The 21963-nt window shown below is 42.3% G+C and overlaps 1 protein-coding gene across 2 annotated transcripts in view; it reads left to right on the top strand.

Moving 5' to 3' along the window:
- Positions 1-21963, top strand: part of LOC132225132 (vascular endothelial growth factor receptor kdr-like) — a 388352-nt gene that overhangs the window by 72203 nt on the left and 294186 nt on the right. For both annotated transcript variants that reach the window (XM_059680383.1, XM_059680382.1), the window contains exons 3-4: positions 3358-3454; positions 19508-19728. In XM_059680383.1, the coding sequence (XP_059536366.1) occupies positions 3358-3454; positions 19508-19728 (318 nt within the window). The remainder of the gene's footprint in view (positions 1-3357; positions 3455-19507; positions 19729-21963) is intronic.

Genomic DNA, 21963 nt, shown 5'->3' on the forward strand with positions numbered 1-21963 from the left:
AGACTATGCCTGAAGCCTCTGTTTCACACATGGCACCATTAACCTAGGAAATGGTTTATGGTTCTTGAATTGGCCATGGGGCAACCTTCTGCTACTAGTATGTGCTCTGGAGTGGGGGTACACAGGTGAATAAATACAGTTCCCAACATCAGAGAGCTTCCAATCCCTGAGATGGCCCGACATAGGAAAAATGGCCATTTACCATAAGGCAGAGTGAATTGAGACCTATAATTATGGTCTCATAGTATGTTGCTGGAACCTCAGGGAAAGGATAAATTAATTCTCAATGAACTTGGAATAAAATGTTTTGGATAATATTGCTATGAAATGTAATGTAAAATAACACCACCACTCAATGCAATTTAGTTTTAGTTCCATTTTAGCCACTTGCTTGGACATTTTGGCACTTGGACATTAGCCCTGGACTTGGAAGAAAGACAAACTATACTTCATAGATGTAACATTGAGGTTAGGCAGACACAAGGTTGAATCCAATCCCTACCACTTATAGGCTGTCTGACTCTAAACCTCAGTTTTACTTTTTGTGTCCTCAGTTTTCTGAATTGCTGAAAGAGGTATAATAATAACTACCTGGTAGAGTTGTTGTGATGATCCAGTGAGTTAAGTAAAACTATTAGCATATTTAGTAGGTACTCAATAAATAGTAGTTTCCTTTCACTTTAAATAATTGACAATACATATTTTTGCTTTCTGGCATATTTAGTTGCACTTACTTATTTTGAAAGGCAATTTATTATCAAAGTATATAATTGAAAATATATCTAAGGGTCAGCTGCAGCCTTAAAAATGCTGCCTAACAATCTAGGTCCAAATTGAACAACAACATCACATATGTCCCCTCAGCCCCGCCTGGGCAGCAGGCAAGCCTGGCCTTGCTGCGTGCCTGCCTCCAGAGTCCCCTAGTCCCTCCAGCCACACAGGGATGGCCCGAGGTGCAGGCAAGCCTCGGATGGCAGCTGCCCAGTCACCCAGGGCCACCTGAGGCTCAGGTAACCAGGGCCAGCCAAGGCTTGTGCTGCCGGCAGTGGCAACAGCAGAGGTGTGATGGGGCATTGCCTTCCCTTGATGGCCGAGTTGCCTCCTGCCCCTGAAGGCTCCCGGACTGTAAGAGGGGGCAGGCCGGGCTGAGGAACACCCCCCCCCCTTCAGTGCATGAATTTTCATGCACCAGGCCTCTAGTAGTATTACATATGTCTCCTTTTTCCCCCATTGATCTCTCCCTGGCCACCCCCACCCCCAAGCTCATGCCCTCACGACCCTAGTGTCTGTGTCCATTGGTTATGCTTATATGCATGCATACAAGTCCTTTGGTTGCTCTCTTATTCCCCCTACTCCTTTGCCTTCCCTCTGAAGTTTGATGGTCAGTTTGATGCTTCTCTGTCTCTGGATCTATTTTTGTTCATCAGTTTATGTTGTTCATTATATTCCACAAATGAGTGAGATTATGTGATATTTATCTTTCTCCAACTGGCTTATTTCATTTAGCATAATGCTCTCCATGTCCATCCATACTGTTGTGAATGGTAAGAGTTCTTTCTTTTTTACAGCATCGTAGTATTCCATTGTGTAAATGTTACACCGTTTTTTAATCCACTCATCGGCTGATAGGCACTTAGGCTGTTTCCAAATCTTAGCTATTGTAAATAGTGCTGCTATGAACATAGAGGTGCATATATCCTTTCTGATTGGTGTTTCTGATTTCTTGGGATATATTCCTAGAAGTGGGATTACTGGGTCAAATGGGAGTTTCATTTTTAGTTTTTTGAGGAAACTCCATACTGTTTTCCACATTTGATGCACCAGTCTGCATTCCCACCAGCAGTGCACGAGGGTTCCTTTTTATCCACATGCTCGCCAGCACTTGTTGTTTGTTGATTTGTTGATGATAGCCATTTTGACAGGTGTGAGATGGTACCTCATTGCCATTTTGATTTGCATTTTTTGGATGATTAGTGACTTTGAGCATTTTTTCATATGTCTCCTTGCATATCCATAGTAGCTCTTATTCATAATAGCCAGAAATTGGAAACAACCCAAATACTCATGAACAGATGAATAGCTAAACAAAACGTGATCATAGCCAAACAATGGAATATTGTTTGGAAATATAAAGGAATGAACTACTGATGTATGCTATTACAGGCACGTGTCTCAAACTCATTTCTCTGAGTAACAGAGCCAGGCATGAAAGAGTATATACTATGTAATTGCATTTATTTTAAAATTGTAGAAAATTTAAACTGATCTCTAGTGAAAGAAAGCAGATTATAGGTTGCCTGGGGTGGGGGGGGGGGCAGGGGTGGAGAGACAGATTACAAAGGGGCACTAGGAAAGTTTTAGGGATGATGGATATATGAATTATGTTCATTGAAGTCATAGTTTCATGTGTGTATATATGTGTTAAAACTGATAACATTTGTGCTGTTTTTAAATTTTAATTATATTCAATCAAATTATATTTAATTACCATACCATCTTAAATATTTCTTTCTTTCTCATGCAATGGTGCATTGTATGGTGTTCTGCTGAACTAGGCTGGTTCTGCTGGGTTTCACTTGAGCCTGTGGTGTCTAAGTCTGTTCCAGTTGTCTCTCATTCCCCTTGGAACAGTAGCCTATCTAAGTTCAATTTTGTTATAATGATGGCAGAAAAAGAAGAGATTTAACAAGAACATGAAATGTTTACTAAAACTCCAGACTGAAACCAGTGCTCTATAATCTCAACCCAAATTCAATTGGCTAAAATCAATTATATATCAATAAAATCAGATATAGATGTAGGTACTCAATAAGTGTGTATTTGACCAAATCAATCACCAAGCCCCAAATCAATGGGGTGGGCAAATAGACTTTTTGCACTATATTGGGTAGTAATGAAAAGTAATTGTAAACAATGATTCAATATATCACAGGTATATACTGTGGAAAGCCACACAACATGCATTTTCTCTTCAAAGAGGTAACAACCTACACCTAATTTTGTGTGTCTTCCAGTTTTGTGCATACATAAATACCTATATTTTCTTCTTTTACACCAACAGTTATATACTATACATATTATTTTGTATTTTTATTTTGAGACTATTCTATATCATTATATAGTTACATTTTTTTGTTTTACTGCTGTGTATACCATCAAATGTATTTGCCATAATTTAATCAGTACCTTATCAATAGGCATTTGGCTGTTTCTAATAGTTTGCTATTACAGAAATGCAGTAGTTGGCTTTACTATATATATATATCAATTTACTCATGTGGAATGTGAAATGTTATTTAGATACATCTGATAACTAATTGATAAATTCTAATAGCAACAAATTTTATCTTGGTTCAGGTCTTGCCAATAAAGAGATCATGATGAAACCAGAGATGAGTATTCTTGGAGACCAAGTGGTAATCCAGGCTGGTGGAACATTTGACATAACCTGCAGGTAACAATATCAAGGCCCTTGAACTTTTCCTGATTAAAAGACCCATAGTAGGGAGTTCAGAAAAGTTGAGTCTGATCACACTCCCAATTTTTTATTTCTTTTACAATAATAGAGGATAGGTTCTGAAAGGTCAGGTTCCTTGCTACTGGTTTTTGAAAAGTGTACTTCCCTGAGTGGAGCAGAATAGCTTTTCAGCTGAATCCAAGTATCTTTGTCTTTGGCTCCCGTATTTATATTATTACTTTTTTCACACATCTCATAAAACTAAGTTGACTGTTAAAGTCTTTAATATGCCAAAATGTATGTTAATTATCTTGGCAAGTATCTGCTCTTAACTTGTCTGTTTACAGCAATGCCAATAGCACACGGTATGAGCCCCTGTACACTCTCCTTTGTCATGGTTACATTTTTGAACTATTAAATGGTACCTATTTCCTTGATATCTACAGTGTTATATTTCTTATAGACTCACATGTATTTGGCCAAAGAAACAAGTTCATGTTTTCAAAAATACCTAGAGAAATGGAAATGGGTACTTCTCCTTTTCTTTGTGTTCTTCCTTTTGGTGAATTACTGGAAGATGAAAATACTAGCAGAAAGAGAAGTTTCATTTGAAAGACCCAACCAGAATTTAACATTATAAGAAGCGTAAGTATGAGGGTTTGGGAGAGAAAGCATATAGAGATGGAGATGTGAGAAATATTCACAGAAACTGGATGAGAGTTGAAATTATATGAATAGATGAGGATAACAGGATGGGTGTATTGAGTGGGGAGGTAAAAGAATATTGGTCATAATCTTGAGGAGCCTCTGTGCTTCTAGATTATATGGGTAGAAAGGGGACTTGGGAAAGTATATGGTAAATAGGTAAGAGAGAGAAACAAGGGAGAACTGTCATAAGGGAGAGCAGGGTTTCAAGAAAGGAGTGGTCAAATTTTGTGGCATAGATGGAGGTGTTCAATAAGTATGTATGCAATTTAATTGAACTGAAAAAAGAATGTAATGCTTCCTTCTTCTTTAAGATAGCCAATGCCCCAGTGTGTCAATAAAAGTTATATTGTAATATGTGCAATAGGAAATCCAAGTTAACAGTGGATTTTGGAAATAAAGTTTAACTATTTTATGGAAAAAACTCCAAAGGGTGGATACCTGGGGATGGCATGCCTGTCCCATGAAATCATTAGAAACTCATACTCCTTCTGTATTATAGATAGATCTTCATTAACTGATGACTTTCATCATATGGTCCAAAATAGTTATTCAAACTCCATTCATCATGTCTGTATTCCAGCTAGTTAGAAAATAAAAGTAAGGTAAAGAAAGACATGCCTTCTATCTCTGAGAACATTTTCCCAAAACCTCTGTACACCACTTGTGCTTATATCCCTTTGACCAAAACTTAGTCACATGATCACACTTAGCTGCAAGAGAGGCTGGAAATGCAATGTTTTCCCCAGGAAGTCATATGTCCAACTAAAAAAAGTGAATATTTTATTGCCATGAAAGAAGGGGAGAACACATATTGTCATGCCTAGTGAGTTACACAAAAGTGAAGTGATAGTGGTGATATTTAACTTCTATTTTCAACTGGGCCGAGGGACGGGGGCTTCCATCCTGGGTCTTGTTGATTCCTGTACTCACCCTCCAGGGGGTGCCTTTTCCTAGCTGCCTGGGCTTCCAACAATACATATGAGTTTTTAATAAGGTATTTGATCCAGCCGAAACCGGTTTGGCTCAGAGGATAGAGCGTCGGTCTGCGGACTGAAAGGTCTCAGGTTCGATTCCGGTCAAGGGCATGTGCCTGGGTTGCGGGCACATCCCCAGTGGGGCTGTGCAGGAGGCAGCTGATCGATGTTTCTCTCATCGATGTTTCTAACTCTCTATCTCTCTCCCTTCCTCTCTGTAAAAAATCAGTAAAATATATTTTTTTTAAAAAAAAAAAGGTATTTGATCCAGACATTTGGGTTTTGGAGGGTGTCTTTTCCCCACCGGTATACCTACTTAGAAACATCTCTGGGTGTAAAGCATAATTGAGGAGTCAGCCGCAGTGCATTATCAGACTCTGCTCATACAGGATCACTTTACCCCAGTGACTCTGAATGGCATCTGATCTATTATTAGCTATCATATAGAATCTGCCACCAATGGCCTGCTTGTGTTCTGGTCTGTCATGTTTCAATAGGTCATACTTATTTCAAGAGCTACTTTCCAGGTTATACCGAGCGCACTGGGGCTGAGGGGCCTCCTCTCCACGTCCTGCATGGAGGGGGAGACTTGAACCGGTTCGTGCAAACTAGGAGGCGCTTTTGGGTTTAAAGAATAATGAAAGACAGACATAAAATAGATTACAAGCTTGGTCTGGGTGTGGTGCCTGCCCTCTGGAGGGACATAGCACACAGAGAGAGAGCCAGCTCCGAAAGCTGATTTATTATATACTCGAATTACAGGAAGTTACATCACATCTAGGTGGGCCTTTGACATCATGAGATCCATCCCCTTAACACTGGGTGAGAGAGTCAGACTGGGTGGCATCCAGTCTTTGACTGGTCCCGCCTCCAGGGCGTGGCTTTTGCCCTCACACTGAATCCAGCTGACTTAAGTTAAGCCAAGTGTATTCTAATGGCCCTTAACACCAGGACCTTTAGTCTCATAGAACCCAGATTTAATTGACCATACATCTTAGACACTCAACCCCAGGTAATGCAATTGAGACAGGCTTGGCTTTGGCAGGGAGGCTGGTTGGTACTTTAGGGAAAATTTGATTCAGTGCTAAGAGGATCCTAGAGAAAGTTCATTTGGATGACAGTCTAATAGTTTCTCAGGTAGAGGTGGAGGGATGAGAGAAGGAGGAATGGCTTGTGAAATCACAAATAACTCTTCAGAAATTTTCAGAAATATGAGGAGCTCCTCTAACCCCCCCTTTTGAAAATATATTTTTATTGATTTCAGAGAGGAAGGGAGAGGGACAGAGAGATAGAAACATCAATGATGAGAGAGAATCATTGATCGGTTGCCTTCTGCATGCCCCCCCCCCACTGGGGAGCAAACCCACAACCTGGGCATGTGCCCTTGACTGGAATCAAACCAGGGACCCTTTAGTCCGCAGGCCAATGCTCTATCCACTGAGCAAAACCAGCCAGGGCTCTAACTCCCTTTTTTAAATGTGTAAGTTGAGAACTGAAATGTTGACAGTATCTGCCAAAGGACACATAATTGGGCAATGGAAGAGCTTTTGCCTTACTTCTAGTTTCCACCACAATGAAATAAAATTTTGAATATTTCTTCCCTTGCACTTAAATTATCATAGATGTCTTTTCCCCCTACTGGTTGATATATATACTCCTTCATTTATTTATTGTATAGAAAACATTTTGTTGATGTAAACAAATAATAATAACCGAATATGAAAATAAATTAAAATGAGTAATTTACTGTGTGTCTGCTGCACTAGGCACAGTACTCTGACTGGTGGTGGGAATAGCCATATATTCAAAACTGGGTAAATCATACTCCATGCTTTCTAGGGGAGAACTTCAGAGTTGAATGAAAAAGATAGGCATGCTCAAAAGAGAAGTGAAAATAGCCAGGGCTATCAATTGGAAATTTCAGAACAGATTTGGAATGAAGTACATTTAGGAAAATAAAATAGCCTTAAAAAGACAAAAGTTGGACTATACATCTTTCAAAGCTGTTTCAAGAGACTAATATATTTTATTCCCACATCAACCCCACAGAGTAGATAGAAAAAGGGATTGTTTCCTTATATATTCAACAAATATTTATTTAGCACCTACTATGTACCAGACACTGGACTAGGTGCAGAAGATATGATACTGAACAAAATGGGCCAATATCCCTGCCCTCATGGAGATGACACTCTGGGAGAGATAGATAACAAGACAAATAAGAAAATTGTATGGTATGTAAAAAGATTACAGGTGCTATGGTAAAGTATCAGAGTAAATGGAAGGTGTTTATTTTAAAAGGTTGGTCAAGATAGAAGCATCATCTGAACAGAGACAAAACAAGGAGTCATGCAGGTGTGTGGAGGAAGAATTTTCCAGATAGGGAGAATAACAAATGCAGAAAACTTAAGATAAGGGTGAATTTGACATGGTCAATAAAAAGCAAGAAGTTGGTGTGGCTGTAACAAAATAAGCAATAAGAAGAAAGATAGGAGATTAGGTGGAGTGGCAGCAGGATTTTATAGACCCTAGTTTGAATTTTGAATTTAAGTTGCTATAGGAATTTAAGCAAGGGAATGATGTGAAAACTATATATACATTAGAGGCCAGTGCATGAAATTCTTGTGGGGCGGGGGGGGGGGGGGGTGTCACATCAGCCCAGCCTGCACCCTCTCCAATCCGAGACCCCTTGGGAGATGTCTCGGGATCAGACCTAAACTGGCAGTCAAACATCCCTCTCACAATCCTGGACCACTGGCTCCTAATCACTCATCTGCCTGCCTGCCTGGTTGCCCCTAACTGCCCCCTCTGCCAGCCTGATTGCCCCTAACTGCCCCCCCCCGCTGGCCAGGTCACCCACAACTGCACACTCCCTGACAGCCTGGTCGCTCCTAACTGCCCCCCACCCCGCTGGCCTGGTCACCCCTTACTGCCCCCCCTGCTGGCCTGGTCACCCCCAACTGCCCCCCTCTGTAGGCTTGGTTGCCCCTAACTGCCCCCCCACCAGCCTGGATGCCCCCAACTGTCCCCCCACTGTCCTAGTCACCCCTCACTACCCCCCTTCCAGCATAATCACCCCCAACTGCCCCCCTGGCCTGGTAGTCCCTCATGGCCCCCCTGCTGGCCTGGTCACCTTACACAGCCTGCTGTTCAGTCATTTGGTCATCCCTCATAACCCCCCTGCCAACCTGGTATAAGGCAGCCATCTTGTGAGGGTGTGAGGGTTAATTTGCATAGTCCTCTTTATTATATAGGATATATGTGTGTGTGTGTGTGTATATATATATATATATATATATATATATTTTAAAAGTCTCATTCTGGGTTCTGTGACAGATATGGATTACAAGGGGAAAGAGTCAGAAGCTACTGCAGCATTCCAGGTGCGAGAGAAGTGGTCAGCTTCTGAATGGAAGGGAGGGAGAGCATGTGACAGAGTAAAGGAGTGAGATGGGTGTGTGTGGACGTGTGGTGTGTGTGTGTGGGTGAGTGAAGGACAGTTAGATATTGCAGGAGTCCCAGGGACTGGCAGATCGGGCTCTCTTAGAAACCCCTGAAGCATAACATGGCCCCACCTACACTCATAACATATTCTGAGAAATTCTAGACCTGCCACACATGGAAGCTGGCCTCAACTACATTTTGAAGGTAGAGCATAAAGGGTATTCTGATGTAGTGGAAGTGGAGTGTGAAAAAATGTAATTCAAAAATTATTTCCATGACAGTTAAAGATGATAACCATAAAAAATACCATTTGTTGGGTACTTACTCTGTGTCAGGCTTTGCTCTAAGCACTTTATATGGATTGACTCAGTAAATCTAGTCAATAAATCTGTGAGGTAGGTTCTATCAGGCCCACTTTACAGATGAGGATATCAAGGCCTGAAGAGGAGAAGGAACTTGTTAAGATTCCGATATGAGAACCAAGTTCTCCTGATGCCCAAGCCAATGAGTTGTTTATTATGTAAATACTAGGGGCCCAGTGCACGAAATTCATGCCGGGGGGGGGGTCCCTCAGCTTGGCCTGCACCCCTCGGGGGATGTCTGACTGCTGGTTTAGGCCCGATCCTATAATCCGGGACTGCTGGCTTCTAACCACTCTACTGCCTACCAGCCTGATCACCCCTGACCACTCTGCCTGCCTAATTGCCCCTAACCACTCGCCTGCCTGCCTAATCTCCCCTAACCATTCTGCATGCCTGCCTGATCACCCCTAACCACTATGCCTGCCTGCCTGATGCCCCTAACTGCTCGCCTGCCTGCCTGATCTCCGCTAACCATTCTGTATGCCTGCCTGATCACCCCTAACCACTATGCCTGCCTGCCTGATCACCCCTAACTGCTCACCTGCCTTCCTGATTGCCCCTAACCACCTCTGCCTTGGCCCCCACCACTGCAGCTTCATCTGGAAGGTCGTTCAGCTGTCCAGTCTAATTAGCATATTATACTTTTATTATTATAGATGTGTGCAACTATATACTTTCCAAGTCTAACAAGTCCATGGAACAGGCTGAGCTCATACTTTCTTTCCTAGCTCCAACAAAGATTGAGCATACTTCCTTATGTTCAGTTGGGCCTTTGTAATGATTCCTGGTGCAAGTTACTCAAGTTCCCAAGCCTTAAGATGTAGGCCTTTGGTGCACTTGCAGGCAAATCCAGAATCTTGTGGAAGGTGAATGGGGAAAATGAATCAGCCTGAAAGAAAAGCCCAAGACTCTGGCATGTGATTCTCCCTAGGATGTTATCAGGAATAGAAGGCATAGTCATTCCACGTATCCAACTGCTCATACCCAAGCATGCATGAGAATCTGCTATTGGAATCTCTGGAACTCAGTTCACACTCCTAGAATATTTTCAAAAGTGTCCTCTTAGGCTCAACCAAATATTCAGAGATGGGAGTTAAAAATAGGTCTAAATTGGGAGTGTGCTGTATGAATAAACTTAAACAACTTCTCCTCCTTTACTCCCAGCCCTCTCTAATCACCCCAGTCCTTCATTTTTGCTCTTCTTCTCAAGTCTTCTCTCTCTAAAGATCCTCATATCCTAGCCACCCTCTGCCCACCATCCTAAATAATAAGTCCTGTGCCCCAACTTCATCAAAACTGCTAATCTAATGCATGTCCATCTGATATTGAATTATTTTGGTAAGGTATATTTCCACAAATTTCTTCTACAGACAATGGAAGTAAAGTCTAGTATGACATGAATGCATTCCTTATTAAGAACCAATAATTTTCAGATATTTTGTTAGTGATAGAATGGGCTACTTTGGGGAAAAGAGGGTGATGGGGATTTGCCTACCACTAGAGGTACTGAAACTGAGGATCAGTATGTTGGGGTTCTGTAGTAGGAATTCAGACATTAGGTAGAGGCACAAATTCTTTTTTGTCTGTTTGTTTCAAATATGAACATTTGTTTTTATTTTTTTATTTGTTATTTTTTAAAAATATTTTTTATTAATTTCTGAGAGGAATGGAGAGGGAGGGAGAGATAAAAACATCAATGATGAGAGAGAATAATTGATTGGCTGCCTCCTGCATGCCCCCAACTGGGGATCAAGTCCACAACCCAGGCATGTGCCCTTGACCAGAATCAAACCTGGGACTCTTCAGTCTGCAAGCAGATGCTCTAGCCACTGAGCAAAACTGGCTAGGGGTATTTGTTATTTAAAAAATATTTATTGTTAAAAGTATTACATATGTCCCCTTTTACCCCCATTGACCTCTCCCATCCTGCCCCTTCCCCCCACGCAAGCCTTCACTACCCAATTGTCTATGTCCATGGGTTATGCATATATGCATATGAGTTCATTGGTTGATCTCTCCCCCATGCCATCCTCTCCTGCCTTCCCTCTGAGGTTTGATAGTCTGTTCGATGTTTCTGTGTCTCTGGGTCTATTTCTCTTCATCAGTTTATGTTATTCATTAGATTCCACATATGAGTGAGATCATGTGATATTTATCTTTCTCTGACTGGCTTATTTCACTTAGTATAATGCTCTCCAGGTCTATCCATGCTGTTGAAAATGGTAAGAGTTCTTTCTTTTTTACAGCTGTGTAGTATTCCATTGTATAGATGTACCACAGTTTTGAATCCACTCATCTGCTGATGACCACTTAGACTGAGACAAAAATTCTGAACTCAGTAAATTATAGCCCTTTCAGCAATTATTTTTGTTTGTTTGTTTAAAGGATATGTATATAAGAATAAGAAGAATTTTAGACAGAGACTCACAAAGTATAAAATATTTATGTGGCCCTTCATAGAAACCATTTTATGGAGGTTTGGTAAAGACAGTAGATATGGCCTGATCTCACCTCCTCCCACAAACACACCAAAATTACAACTAAATATAGAGCAAGCATTGCTGAGAACCATATAAAAACTAGCTGGACAGAATTCCCATAACTAAGGATTTAAAGCAGTGGTTCTCAACTTTCTGGCCCTTTAAATACAGTTCCTCATGTTGTGACCCAACCATAAAATTATTTTCGGTGCTACTTCATAACTGTAATGTTGCTACTGTTATGAATCGTAATGTAAATATCTGATATTCAGGATGGTCTTAGGCGACCCCTGTGAAAGGGTCGTTTGATCGCCAAATGGGTCACGACCCACAGGTTGAGAACTGCTGATTTAAAGAATAAGCCATGTTGAGATGGGTAAGAGGGATAGAGATGTGGTCTAATCAGATCCTGAAGTGTGGTAATTCACAAACAAGAAGGAAATCATAGTGGAAGTGGTCCGCCCTGAGGACTGAGGGTCCAAGCCCCACACCTGGCTCTTCAGCTCAAAAAATATGTGGTAGAAAGAGAACTACCCATAATATTTGGCTTTGAAAACCAGCAGGGATTGCATCTGAAAGAGACAAAGGGCTTGGCGAGACTGAGATGCTCCTCTTAAAGACCCCAAGAACAAAGTCACCAGCTCTAAGCTCCAGTGCAGAGGTAGCAGTTTAAGAAGCACTTAGCTCAAATGGAGATATATTAAACAGAACAACATTAGGGTGACTGTGAGAGGTACAGGGATCAGTGGAAGTTCTCTCTGAAGATGGAAGCACTGATGGGTGCCATTGGTGTTGTTTTTGTGTGTTTCTTTTGCACTCTCCTTCCACTTGGCTGGCATGGTATAGGTAGGCACCAAATCTGTCATCTTGATTAACCTGGTTAAAGCTGTGTGCATTGCCCTAGCAAGAGCCTTTCCAAAGCAACTCTAGACCCACCATACATGGCAACCACCTTTGGATCAACTCATAACATATTCTGAGAAACTCTAGACCTCCCACACATGGAAGCTGGCCTCAACTAACATTTTAACATTTCCCAAGTGGCCTCAAGCCCAGCACAAATAGTGACTGGCCTTGCTTCACATTATAGAGACTACCAAGTTGCCCCAATCGTGGTTGGCATTGGACTGCGCCAAAGTTTCTCCCAAGAGGTTCCATATCCAACAAAACTGGTGGCTGATGGGGGGGCGGGCAGTTTCCTCAGCCAGGTCTGTGCCCTCTCGCAGTCTGGGAGCCCTCAGGGGATGTCCTACTGCTGGTGGGGAGCGGGCCTAAGCCATCAGTTGGACATTGTTAGTGCTGTCATGGCTCCTGCCACAGCCACTGCGCTCGCCAGCCATGAGCCAGGCTTCTGGCTGAGCAGAGCTTCCCCTGGGGGACCACACTGAACACCAAGAGACAGCTCCTGCATTGAGTGGGAATGGGCCAAAACCGGCTCTCCAACATCTCTCGAGGGGTCCCAGATTGAGAGAGGATGCAGGCCAGGTTGAGGGACCCCACCAGAGCGTGATAGGGATTGGGGAGGGATGCGAGAGGTTGGGCAACTGGGGAGGGACCATGGGAGGGCTCCAGGGTGTGTCCAGCCCATCTCATTCAGTCCCCAGCAGCAGGCTAATCTACCAGTTGGAGCGTCTACCCCAGGGGTGGGCAAACTTTTTGACTCAGGGCCACAATGGGTTCTTAAACTGGACCGGAGGGCCGGAACAAAAGTATGGATGGAGTGTTTGTGTGAACTAATATAAATTCAAAGTAAACATCATTACATAAAAGGGTACGGTCTTTTTTTTTTTTAGTGTTATTCATTTCAAACGGGCCAGCGATCCGTAGTTTGCCCATGGCTGGTCTACCCCCTGGTGGTCAGTGCATTTCATAGCAACTGGTCGACTTGTCTACTGTCTGCCCCCTGGTGGTCAGTGCATGTCATAATGAGTGGTTGAGAGGCCTTAGTATATCATTAGCATATTATCCTTTGATTGGTTGAAAGGACGACCGGAAACTTGGCATATTAGACTTTTATTATATAGGATAGGATTGGAAATCCTACCTGCAGAAATAAGACAAGATAAGGGAATAGATGCATCCAAATTGGAAAGGAAGAGGTAAATCTGTCACTATAGAGAGAAAACCATAAGGACTTGATCAAAAATCTATAAAAACTTGTAGATAAATTCAGTGAAGTTGCAGGATGCAAAATTAATATGCAGAAATCAGTAGCATATCCATACACTAAGAATGAATTATCAGAAAGAGAAATTAAGCAAACAGTTGCATTTACAATTACATAAAAAATACCTAGGAATTCATTTAACCAAGAAAGCAAAATGTCTATACTTTAAAAAGTATAACACATTGATGAAAGAAGTTGAAGATAACACAAATAAATGGAAAGATTTGGCATTCTTATGGAATATAAGGATTAGTATTTTTTAAATGTTCATTTCAAAGTATTCTACAGATGTAATGCAATCCCTATGAAAATATTAATGGTATTTTTTACAGAACTAGAAAAATAATAAAGGGTGTCCCAAAATTCATGCAAGAAGTAATTTTGATAGAAAACACAGGTTTATAATTAAAAACTGTAAATTTTTATTGATTCATAAAGTATACAGTATAAGGTTATGTATGGAATAGCATATCAAGTAAATGGCCTTCAAGAGCTTCTCAAAATGTCCAATTCTTGACCACGGTGCTGAATTGATGTCCCTGGTCTCTCAGCAACACTCTCAGAACTGCTTCAATGTTTTGTGTTGAACAACTTGTTGAAGGACGGCCAGAGTGTTTAAGATCACTAATTGATCCAGTCTCCCTAAATTTTTAAATTAATCTCTTCACAGTTGATGAAGTTAAATCACTATTCCAACCATATTTTGCACGAAAATTGTGAACTGTAGCTGCCAAACCTTCATTATTTTTAAAATATTGCTCAACAATGAAAACGCATTGTTCTTTCGTGTAGCACTCCATTTTTAATAACCCTGAACTGTCAGCTGTCATGCTATCTGTTTTTATCGTTAGCAACACTTTACGGCACAAATGGCGTAAAATTCAAATCTTGCTTGAATTTTGGGACACTCTTTACTTATATTTTTATTTAATTTATACTTTTGGTTTATTTATAGGAACCACACACACACACACACACGCACACACACACAAAACAAAGAAACAAACAAAAAAACTCTGAACAGCCACAGCAATCTAGATGGAAAAGAATAAAGCTGGAGGTATCACACTACTTGATTTCAAACTATACTACAAAACTATAGTAATCAAAACAGTATGGTACTGGCACTAAAACAGACTCATAGATCAATATAACAGAAGAGATAGCTCAGAAATTATCCCACATTTATATGTTCAATTAATCTATAACAAAAAAGGCAGGAAATAGAAAGGGTGAAAGATAGTCTCTTCAAGAAATGGTATTAGCAATATTGAACTGATACATACAAAATATAAAGCAGGACTCCTTTCTTAAAACGTATGCAAAAAATAAATTTAAAAAAGACTTAAATGTTGACCTGAAACCATAAGCAGTGAAGCCTTTTACATTAATCTTAGAAATATTTTTGGATGTCTCTTCAGGCAAGCAAAACTAAACAAATAGATCTACATGAAATTAAAACGCTTTTGCTTAATGAAGGAAACCACCATAAAACAAAACAAAAAACCTACTGAATGGGAAAAGATGTTTGCAAATTATATGACTGATAGGGGCTAATATCCAAAATATAAACAGAACTCATACAACTCAACATCAGAAAAACAAACAATCTGAAAAAAAAATTGGGAGAGGATCTGAGCAGACATTTCTTTAAAGAAGACACACAGATAACCAACAGACATATGAAAAGATATTCAACATCCCTATCAGAGAAATGCAAATCATAACCACAATGAGATATCATCTCACACCTTTCATAATGGCTATTATTTAAAAAGTCAACAAATAACAAATATTGGTGAGGATGTGGAGAAAAAGGAACCCTTGTGCACTTTTGGTGGAACTGAAAATTGGTGCAACCACTATGGAAAATAGTAGGAAGATTCCTTAAAATTTTTTAAATGAAACTACCATATGATGTAGCAATCCCACTTCAGTGTATTTATCCAAAGAAAACAAAAACACAAATTTAAATATATATATATATATTTAAAAATGAAGTCTTGACATTTACAACAACACGGGTAAAACTAGGGGGTATTATGTTAAGTGAAATGTCAGACAGAGAAAGAAAAAATACCATGTTTTCACTTATTTGTAGAATCTAAGATGACCAAACAAACAAAACGAAACAGAAACAGAAACAGACCCATAGATACAGAGAAAATACGTATGGTGCTAGAGGGGTTGGCAGGATGGGTGAAAAAAGTGAAAGAGGATAAGAGGTACAAATCTCCAGTTATAAAAATAATTAACAGGGATGTAATATATAGCATAAGGAAAATAGTCAATATTATTGTAATAACTTTGTATGGTGACAGATGGTTACTAGACTTATTGTGATCACATTATAAGGAATATAAATGTGAATCACTATCCTATCTAATAAAAGAGAAACATGGTAATTGGCTTATGACCGCTAATTGGCTAATCAGGGCGATATGCAAATTAACTGCCAGCCAAGATGGCGGCCAGCAGCCAGGCAGCTTAAAACTAACATGAGGCTTGCTTGCTTCAGTGATGGAGGACTCCAACATTCCCCGCCTGCCTTGCCGGCCTCTGAGCTTGCAGCTTAAGAAACATTGTAACAAATATAGAAGCTAAACAAAACCCCAGAAACCTGCTTTCAGTGAGCCGGGATCTCAGAGCTGGAGTTGATACAGAGTTTCGATTATAGAACCTAAACAAACCAGATACCCGCTTTCAGCAGCGGAAGCCGCAGAGCTGGAGCCAGACCTAAGCATGCCCAGAATAAAAAGAAAAAAAGAAAAAAGCAGTTGGGAGCTTCAGCCCTCAGCCCCTCACCCAGACTGGCCAGGCACCCCAGTGGGGACCCCCACCCTGAAGGGGGTGTGACCAGCTGCAAACAGCCATCATCCCCTCATCCAGGCTGGCCAGGCACCCTCACCCTGATCCAGGACACCCTTCAGGGCAAACTAGCCAGCCCCCACCCATGCACCAGGCCTCTATTTTATATAGTAAAAGGGTAATATGCCTCCCAGCACCAGGATCAGTGTGACAGGGGGCAGCGCCCAAACCCCCTGATCGCCCTGCGGCTCTGTGTGTGACAGGGGGCGGGGCCACAACCTCTCTATCAGCCCTGTTCTGTTCCTGACAGGGGAAGGCGCCCCAACCCCCTGATCGGCCCTGCTTTGTGCCTGATAGGGGGAGCTCCCCGACCCCCTGATCACCCTGCGGCTCTGTGTGTGACAGGGTGCGACGTCCCAACCCCCCCCCCCCACATGGGCCCTGCTCTGTGTGTGATGGGGTAGAGCCATAACTTCCCCATCAGCCCTGCCCTGAGTGTGAGAGTGGCGGCGCCCCAACCCCCTGATCGACCCTGCTCTGTGGGTGACAGGGGGCAGTGCCCCACTCCCCTATCAGCCCTACTCTGTGAGTGACAGGGGGGAGCTCCCCAACCCCCTGATTGACCCTGCTCTGTGCGTGACAGGGGGTGGCTCCGCAACCTCCCCATCAACCCTGCCTTGAGTGTGACGGGGGCGGTGCCCCAACCCCCCAATCGGCCCTACCCTGAGCGTGACTGAGGGTGGCATCGCAACCTCCCAATCTGCCTTGCTCCGTGCATGACAGGGAGCTGCGCCCCAACTCCCCAATCGGCCCTGCTCTGAGCCTGACCAGGGGCTGCACCTAGGGATTGGGCCTGCCCTCTGCCACCCGGGAGAAGGCCTAAGCCAGCAGGTCGTTATCTCCTGAGGGGTCCCAGACCGCGAGAGGACACAGGCCGCGCTGAGGGACCCCCCCCCCCCCGAGTGCACAAATTTTTGTGCACCAGGCCTCTAGTGTAATATAATGTTCTATGTGAACTATGCTTTAATTTAAAAAAAAAAAAAACAATTTTGGCTACTGCTATACCCAAGATACTGTCTGCTTGTGTACATGCTTTTGTCTGGTGTCAGAGCAAACCATGTAGAATAATCCTGAAGACTTTACAGGCTAGGTTAGGGTGGACTGGGACCATTAGAGGTACTACATACATAGGGTAAAAAATCAGATCAGTAATGTTGGGTCTAAGGGGAAGGTATGAGACTCCAGTCAAGCAAGGAAGATAAGTGTCAGGAAATGAAAACTCTAGGAACAATTTTTCATGGGATCCAAAGCCCAACGAAGACAACAGAATTTCAGGTAGCAGCTGATAACAGTTCAGAGAGTCTATTAGTTTGCTAGGGCTGCCACAGCAAAATAACCAATATTAGGTGGCTTGAACATCATACATTTATTTTTTTCACAGTTCTAGAGGCTAGAATTTCAAGATAAATCTATTAACAGATTTTGTTTCTCTTGAGGCCTGCTTCTTTGGCTTACAGATGGCTGCCTTCTCACTGTGGCTTCTCATGATATTTTCTCTGTGTGTGCATATCTCTGGTATCTGTGTGTACTAATCTCCTTTTCTTATAAGGACACTAATCATGCTGGTTTAGGGCCCACTCAAATGGCCTCCTTTAAAGTTATTTATCTATTTCCAAATATAATCACATTCTGAGGTTCTTGGGGTTAATACTTCAACATATGAATTTGTCTGGGACACGATTCAATCTATACACACCTTCTCTTAGGCTTTCTGGTTTTGAGGCCACATAGTTTATTTGAAGACCCCCAGAATGAAGCTGGACATACTATAAAGACATCATCATTCAAATAGGAACAGAGACTCCAGTGGTAGGTAGTGGATAGCAAATGGAGGGTGCAAGAGTTAGAGCATGAGGAGTTAGAATGTGGGCAGGATCTGTACTGTTGTTCTCTATTTGATTCCTGGTCTTGCTGTCTATAAACTCCCATTTTATTTTTTAGTAGTCTTAACCACAATCATGGTAACATATTATCTTTTCAAAATGGTTTGAAATGCATTGCTTTTGAAGAATGTACTCAAGGTGAGCAATGGCTCCCCACAGAACTTCATGGTTTACCTTCTCTTCACTTCAGTGAATTTATGGGTCATGATAAACAGTGTTCTAGCAAGTGTGTGAATGCTGGAGATGATATATGATATGGGTAAGGGTATCTGTCTTTGACATGAGAACTGGAGTCAAATCTGACTCCATCCTGCCCCCAGTTTCCATTGTCTTCCACTTATGCTGAGGGCTGGCATAACTAAACAATGGTAAATGCTGAAACTTGATATGCAGGTTCTTTTGTCCTCCCTGTATATTTTCAATGATTGTGACACAGATTCTTCTTGTTATGAGGAAGTGGGAGGAGGAGAAAATAATCGTCATTGAGACGAAGATATGGAGTACTGTTGTTTTGTCTGTACATGGAAGATATACAATAAATTTAAAATTAATTTTGTCCCTGGTTCCCTCCCACAAAGTGCAGGGAGAGATCATCCAGCCACATGTCTTTTTACAACTCATTTGCCGAAAAAGCCTTATAAATTCCATGAGGCAAGAAGGTATAATTCAAAAATAAAAACCTAGACTAGGACCTAGTACATATGACTTTGAGTTTGGGTCCTGCCAACAATATTCTGGGCAAAGCCCTTTACTTCCCTGAGTGGTGGTGTTCTCATTTTCCAAGTATAAACAATAAATCAAGAAAGGACCTAGGAATCACTTAACTCAGTCTTTCCCTCTGCTTTTAGATGTTTAATGTTAAATACTCCCAAGCCAATGCATTGATGAAGAGAACTGGGCTGGGTGTATATATTGAGTAGATCAGAAGATATAGGGGGAGACAGGGAGAAGGAAAAAAAAAAACCTTAACTCACTGTTTTAGCGTCTCATGCCCATAGCTAGGTATTCCAATCCTCTGTGACATTTTTTTTTCCATGGGAACTAATATTTTATAACTCTTCCTTCAGAACTCAGGTTGGGAGCTGAAGCAACATTACTTCTTCACTGCCACTACCATACCTGATTCAGCTTTTTTTTTTTTTTTTTTTTGCATTGTGTTTTCAGGGGATTGGCTGCCCTTACCTGGACCTGGGGCATGGGGTCTGCAGGGAGTCGAGCCCGCATCTTGGAACACCCCTGCTCTGATAACCCCCTTGTTACTTGCAACCAGCTCACCATCTTCCACACAGAAGCTGGTGACACTGGATACTTCACATGTAGCTACAAGGATGTTGCTGACATCAAGGATCCTAATGGCAAGACCAGCGTGTATGTTTACGTCAAAGGTGAGTGAGTGCCTCCTGCTTTGGGACTGAAAGGTTTTGCTTTCTTTCGTGGATGTCTAGATGCATAAAACCCCAGGTAAGCTTGAAATAAGTTGGAGTGCTTTTCTGAGAACAGTAGGGCAAGAACACACCTTCTGCTTTTAAATTTTGTTAATGACATCCAGTTTTACCATTACATCCACATGCTTTACAAAGATGAAGTTCTTGATCTCTGACCCCATGAGACAAGAAAAATATGATTCATTCAAAATTCAAGTAGTTACCAGTGGTATGTGAAAGAAAGTGGCTGTGGAGAGGTAGATGCCACTGACAAGCTACAGGCAAGCTTTGTTTGATTTTCCTCTATCTCCAGATCACCAGGAAGGCTCTTAGCATTTGAATTTCCTTTCCAGAACTTCTGTGACTTGAGGCTATGGTGCTGGGTGCTGGATTATTGCTCCTTTTGGGTTATAATTTCCTCTTGAGAGCACAGTGAGTGCCTTTCAGAAACCTGTTTTTTTGGCTCCTCTTATATACCTCATCTCTCTCTGAGCCATATTTTCACTTTCTTATACATTAACTGGCAACCAATCTCTATAAAGCAGCAAGGTTGGCCCTGAAGAAGACCTAAATCCCAACCCACAGTCCTTCTGGGCTTCCAAAGACACAGGTTAAGTAGATCTAAGGGACTGTAGTATGAAGGATGAGGATGAGGAGATTCCGAAGATGGCGGCAATATAGGCAGACGCGTCCCAGGTCTTGTCCTGGAGCAAATGGAGTAAGCAGCTGAAACTAATAACACCCACCACGAATTGGCGAAATTACTCAGCTGGTGAGGCGGTTTGCAGCCAGGAAGGGCAGAACTCCCCTGGAAAGGTAAAAAAACAAAAAAAAACAAAAAAAAACAAAAACAAAAACAAAAAAAAAACAGGGATCTGGGCAGGAAAGTTTGCCAGACCTCTGAACCCAGAGGGTCCGAGGGAGACCGCATGGCAGACAGCCGCGTCCCTTGGGGAAGGCACAGCCCCTGACTGGGGAAAGGAGACCCGTGGGATTCCTGGCGCCAGGGGATTTGAGATCTGGGTGCTGTGATCACGGAGGACTGAGCCTAAAGGGGGCAGCCTGAAGAGCTGACCAGAGCATGCAGTGCCGGTAAGAGAAGAGCTTACAGAGACTCAGCCTTCCCCGTTTCCGCGGCCGGTGTTTGTTTGTTTGAGGATGAGGTGAAAACAGCTCTAGTCCTGACTCCACTGCTTTTTAGCACAAGTCACTAATCTCTCTGATTCTCAGCTTCCTCATCTATAAAATGAAGGCTTTTCATAAGGATTAGAGGTGATATGTATAAAACCTTTTAATGCAATGCCTTACAATTACTAGGCATTGCATAAAATATATGAAAACATTTTGTAAACTCTATGTTGTCATGCAAAAGAAATGATGGAACAACCTTCACTGCTCTATGATGAATCCCAGGGAAGGGGGGTGGTGATGTATAGGTGGTGAAAGGGCAATGGTACAATAAATACATATCATCATCCAGGTATTTTTAAGGCTCAGGGTGCATACCAGCCTGACAGAAGACCAGGGTGTTGACAAGGAGATAGGCTGAGACAGAAATGATGGGATAAATTTTGGGAAGCCCTAGAGTGCTAGCGTAAGGAATTAGGGCCCCATTCTTTGCTTGCCAACTCTTAATCCTCACTTCAAACTTGGATGAAGATTGAAGTCTTGTTGGCTTGAGCTCCTCACTCAGATTTGGAATTGAATATGAAGCTTTTGAGATTTGATTCAGATCACGAAGATGAAAGCTCTTCTTAGAGACGTTGTTCTCCCTGAACTTCCCTTTTGTGGCCCTTTCAGAAAAGTTTATGTCCTCATTCTCCTAATTCTCACCCCCTGGACATCATGCTGCTGACCCAATAGGGGACAGTCCTATCTAATAAAAGGGTAATATGTAAATTAACCACCACTCTGTCACAAAGATGGCTGTGCCCATAGCCACAAGATGGTGGCGCCCAGTCCTCTCAGCCCCGCCAGAGTCCCCCAGTCATGGGGTCGGGGGGGGTGGCCACTGAGAGTGGGCAGCATGAGGGGCCTGGCAGAATGCTTGCTTCGTCACCGCAGAGACAAAGCAAGCGTTCCACCCTGGCCACGGATGGGCCTCTGGGCAGCGGGCGTGGAGTGGCCAGGCCCTGTGGAGAGCTACTGGCACATGGATTCATGCGCAGGGCTACTAGTATGAGGATAATGAGCCTT

Source organism: Myotis daubentonii, chromosome X (assembly GCF_963259705.1).
Source record: "Myotis daubentonii chromosome X, mMyoDau2.1, whole genome shotgun sequence".
Lineage (NCBI taxonomy): Eukaryota > Metazoa > Chordata > Mammalia > Chiroptera > Vespertilionidae > Myotis > Myotis daubentonii.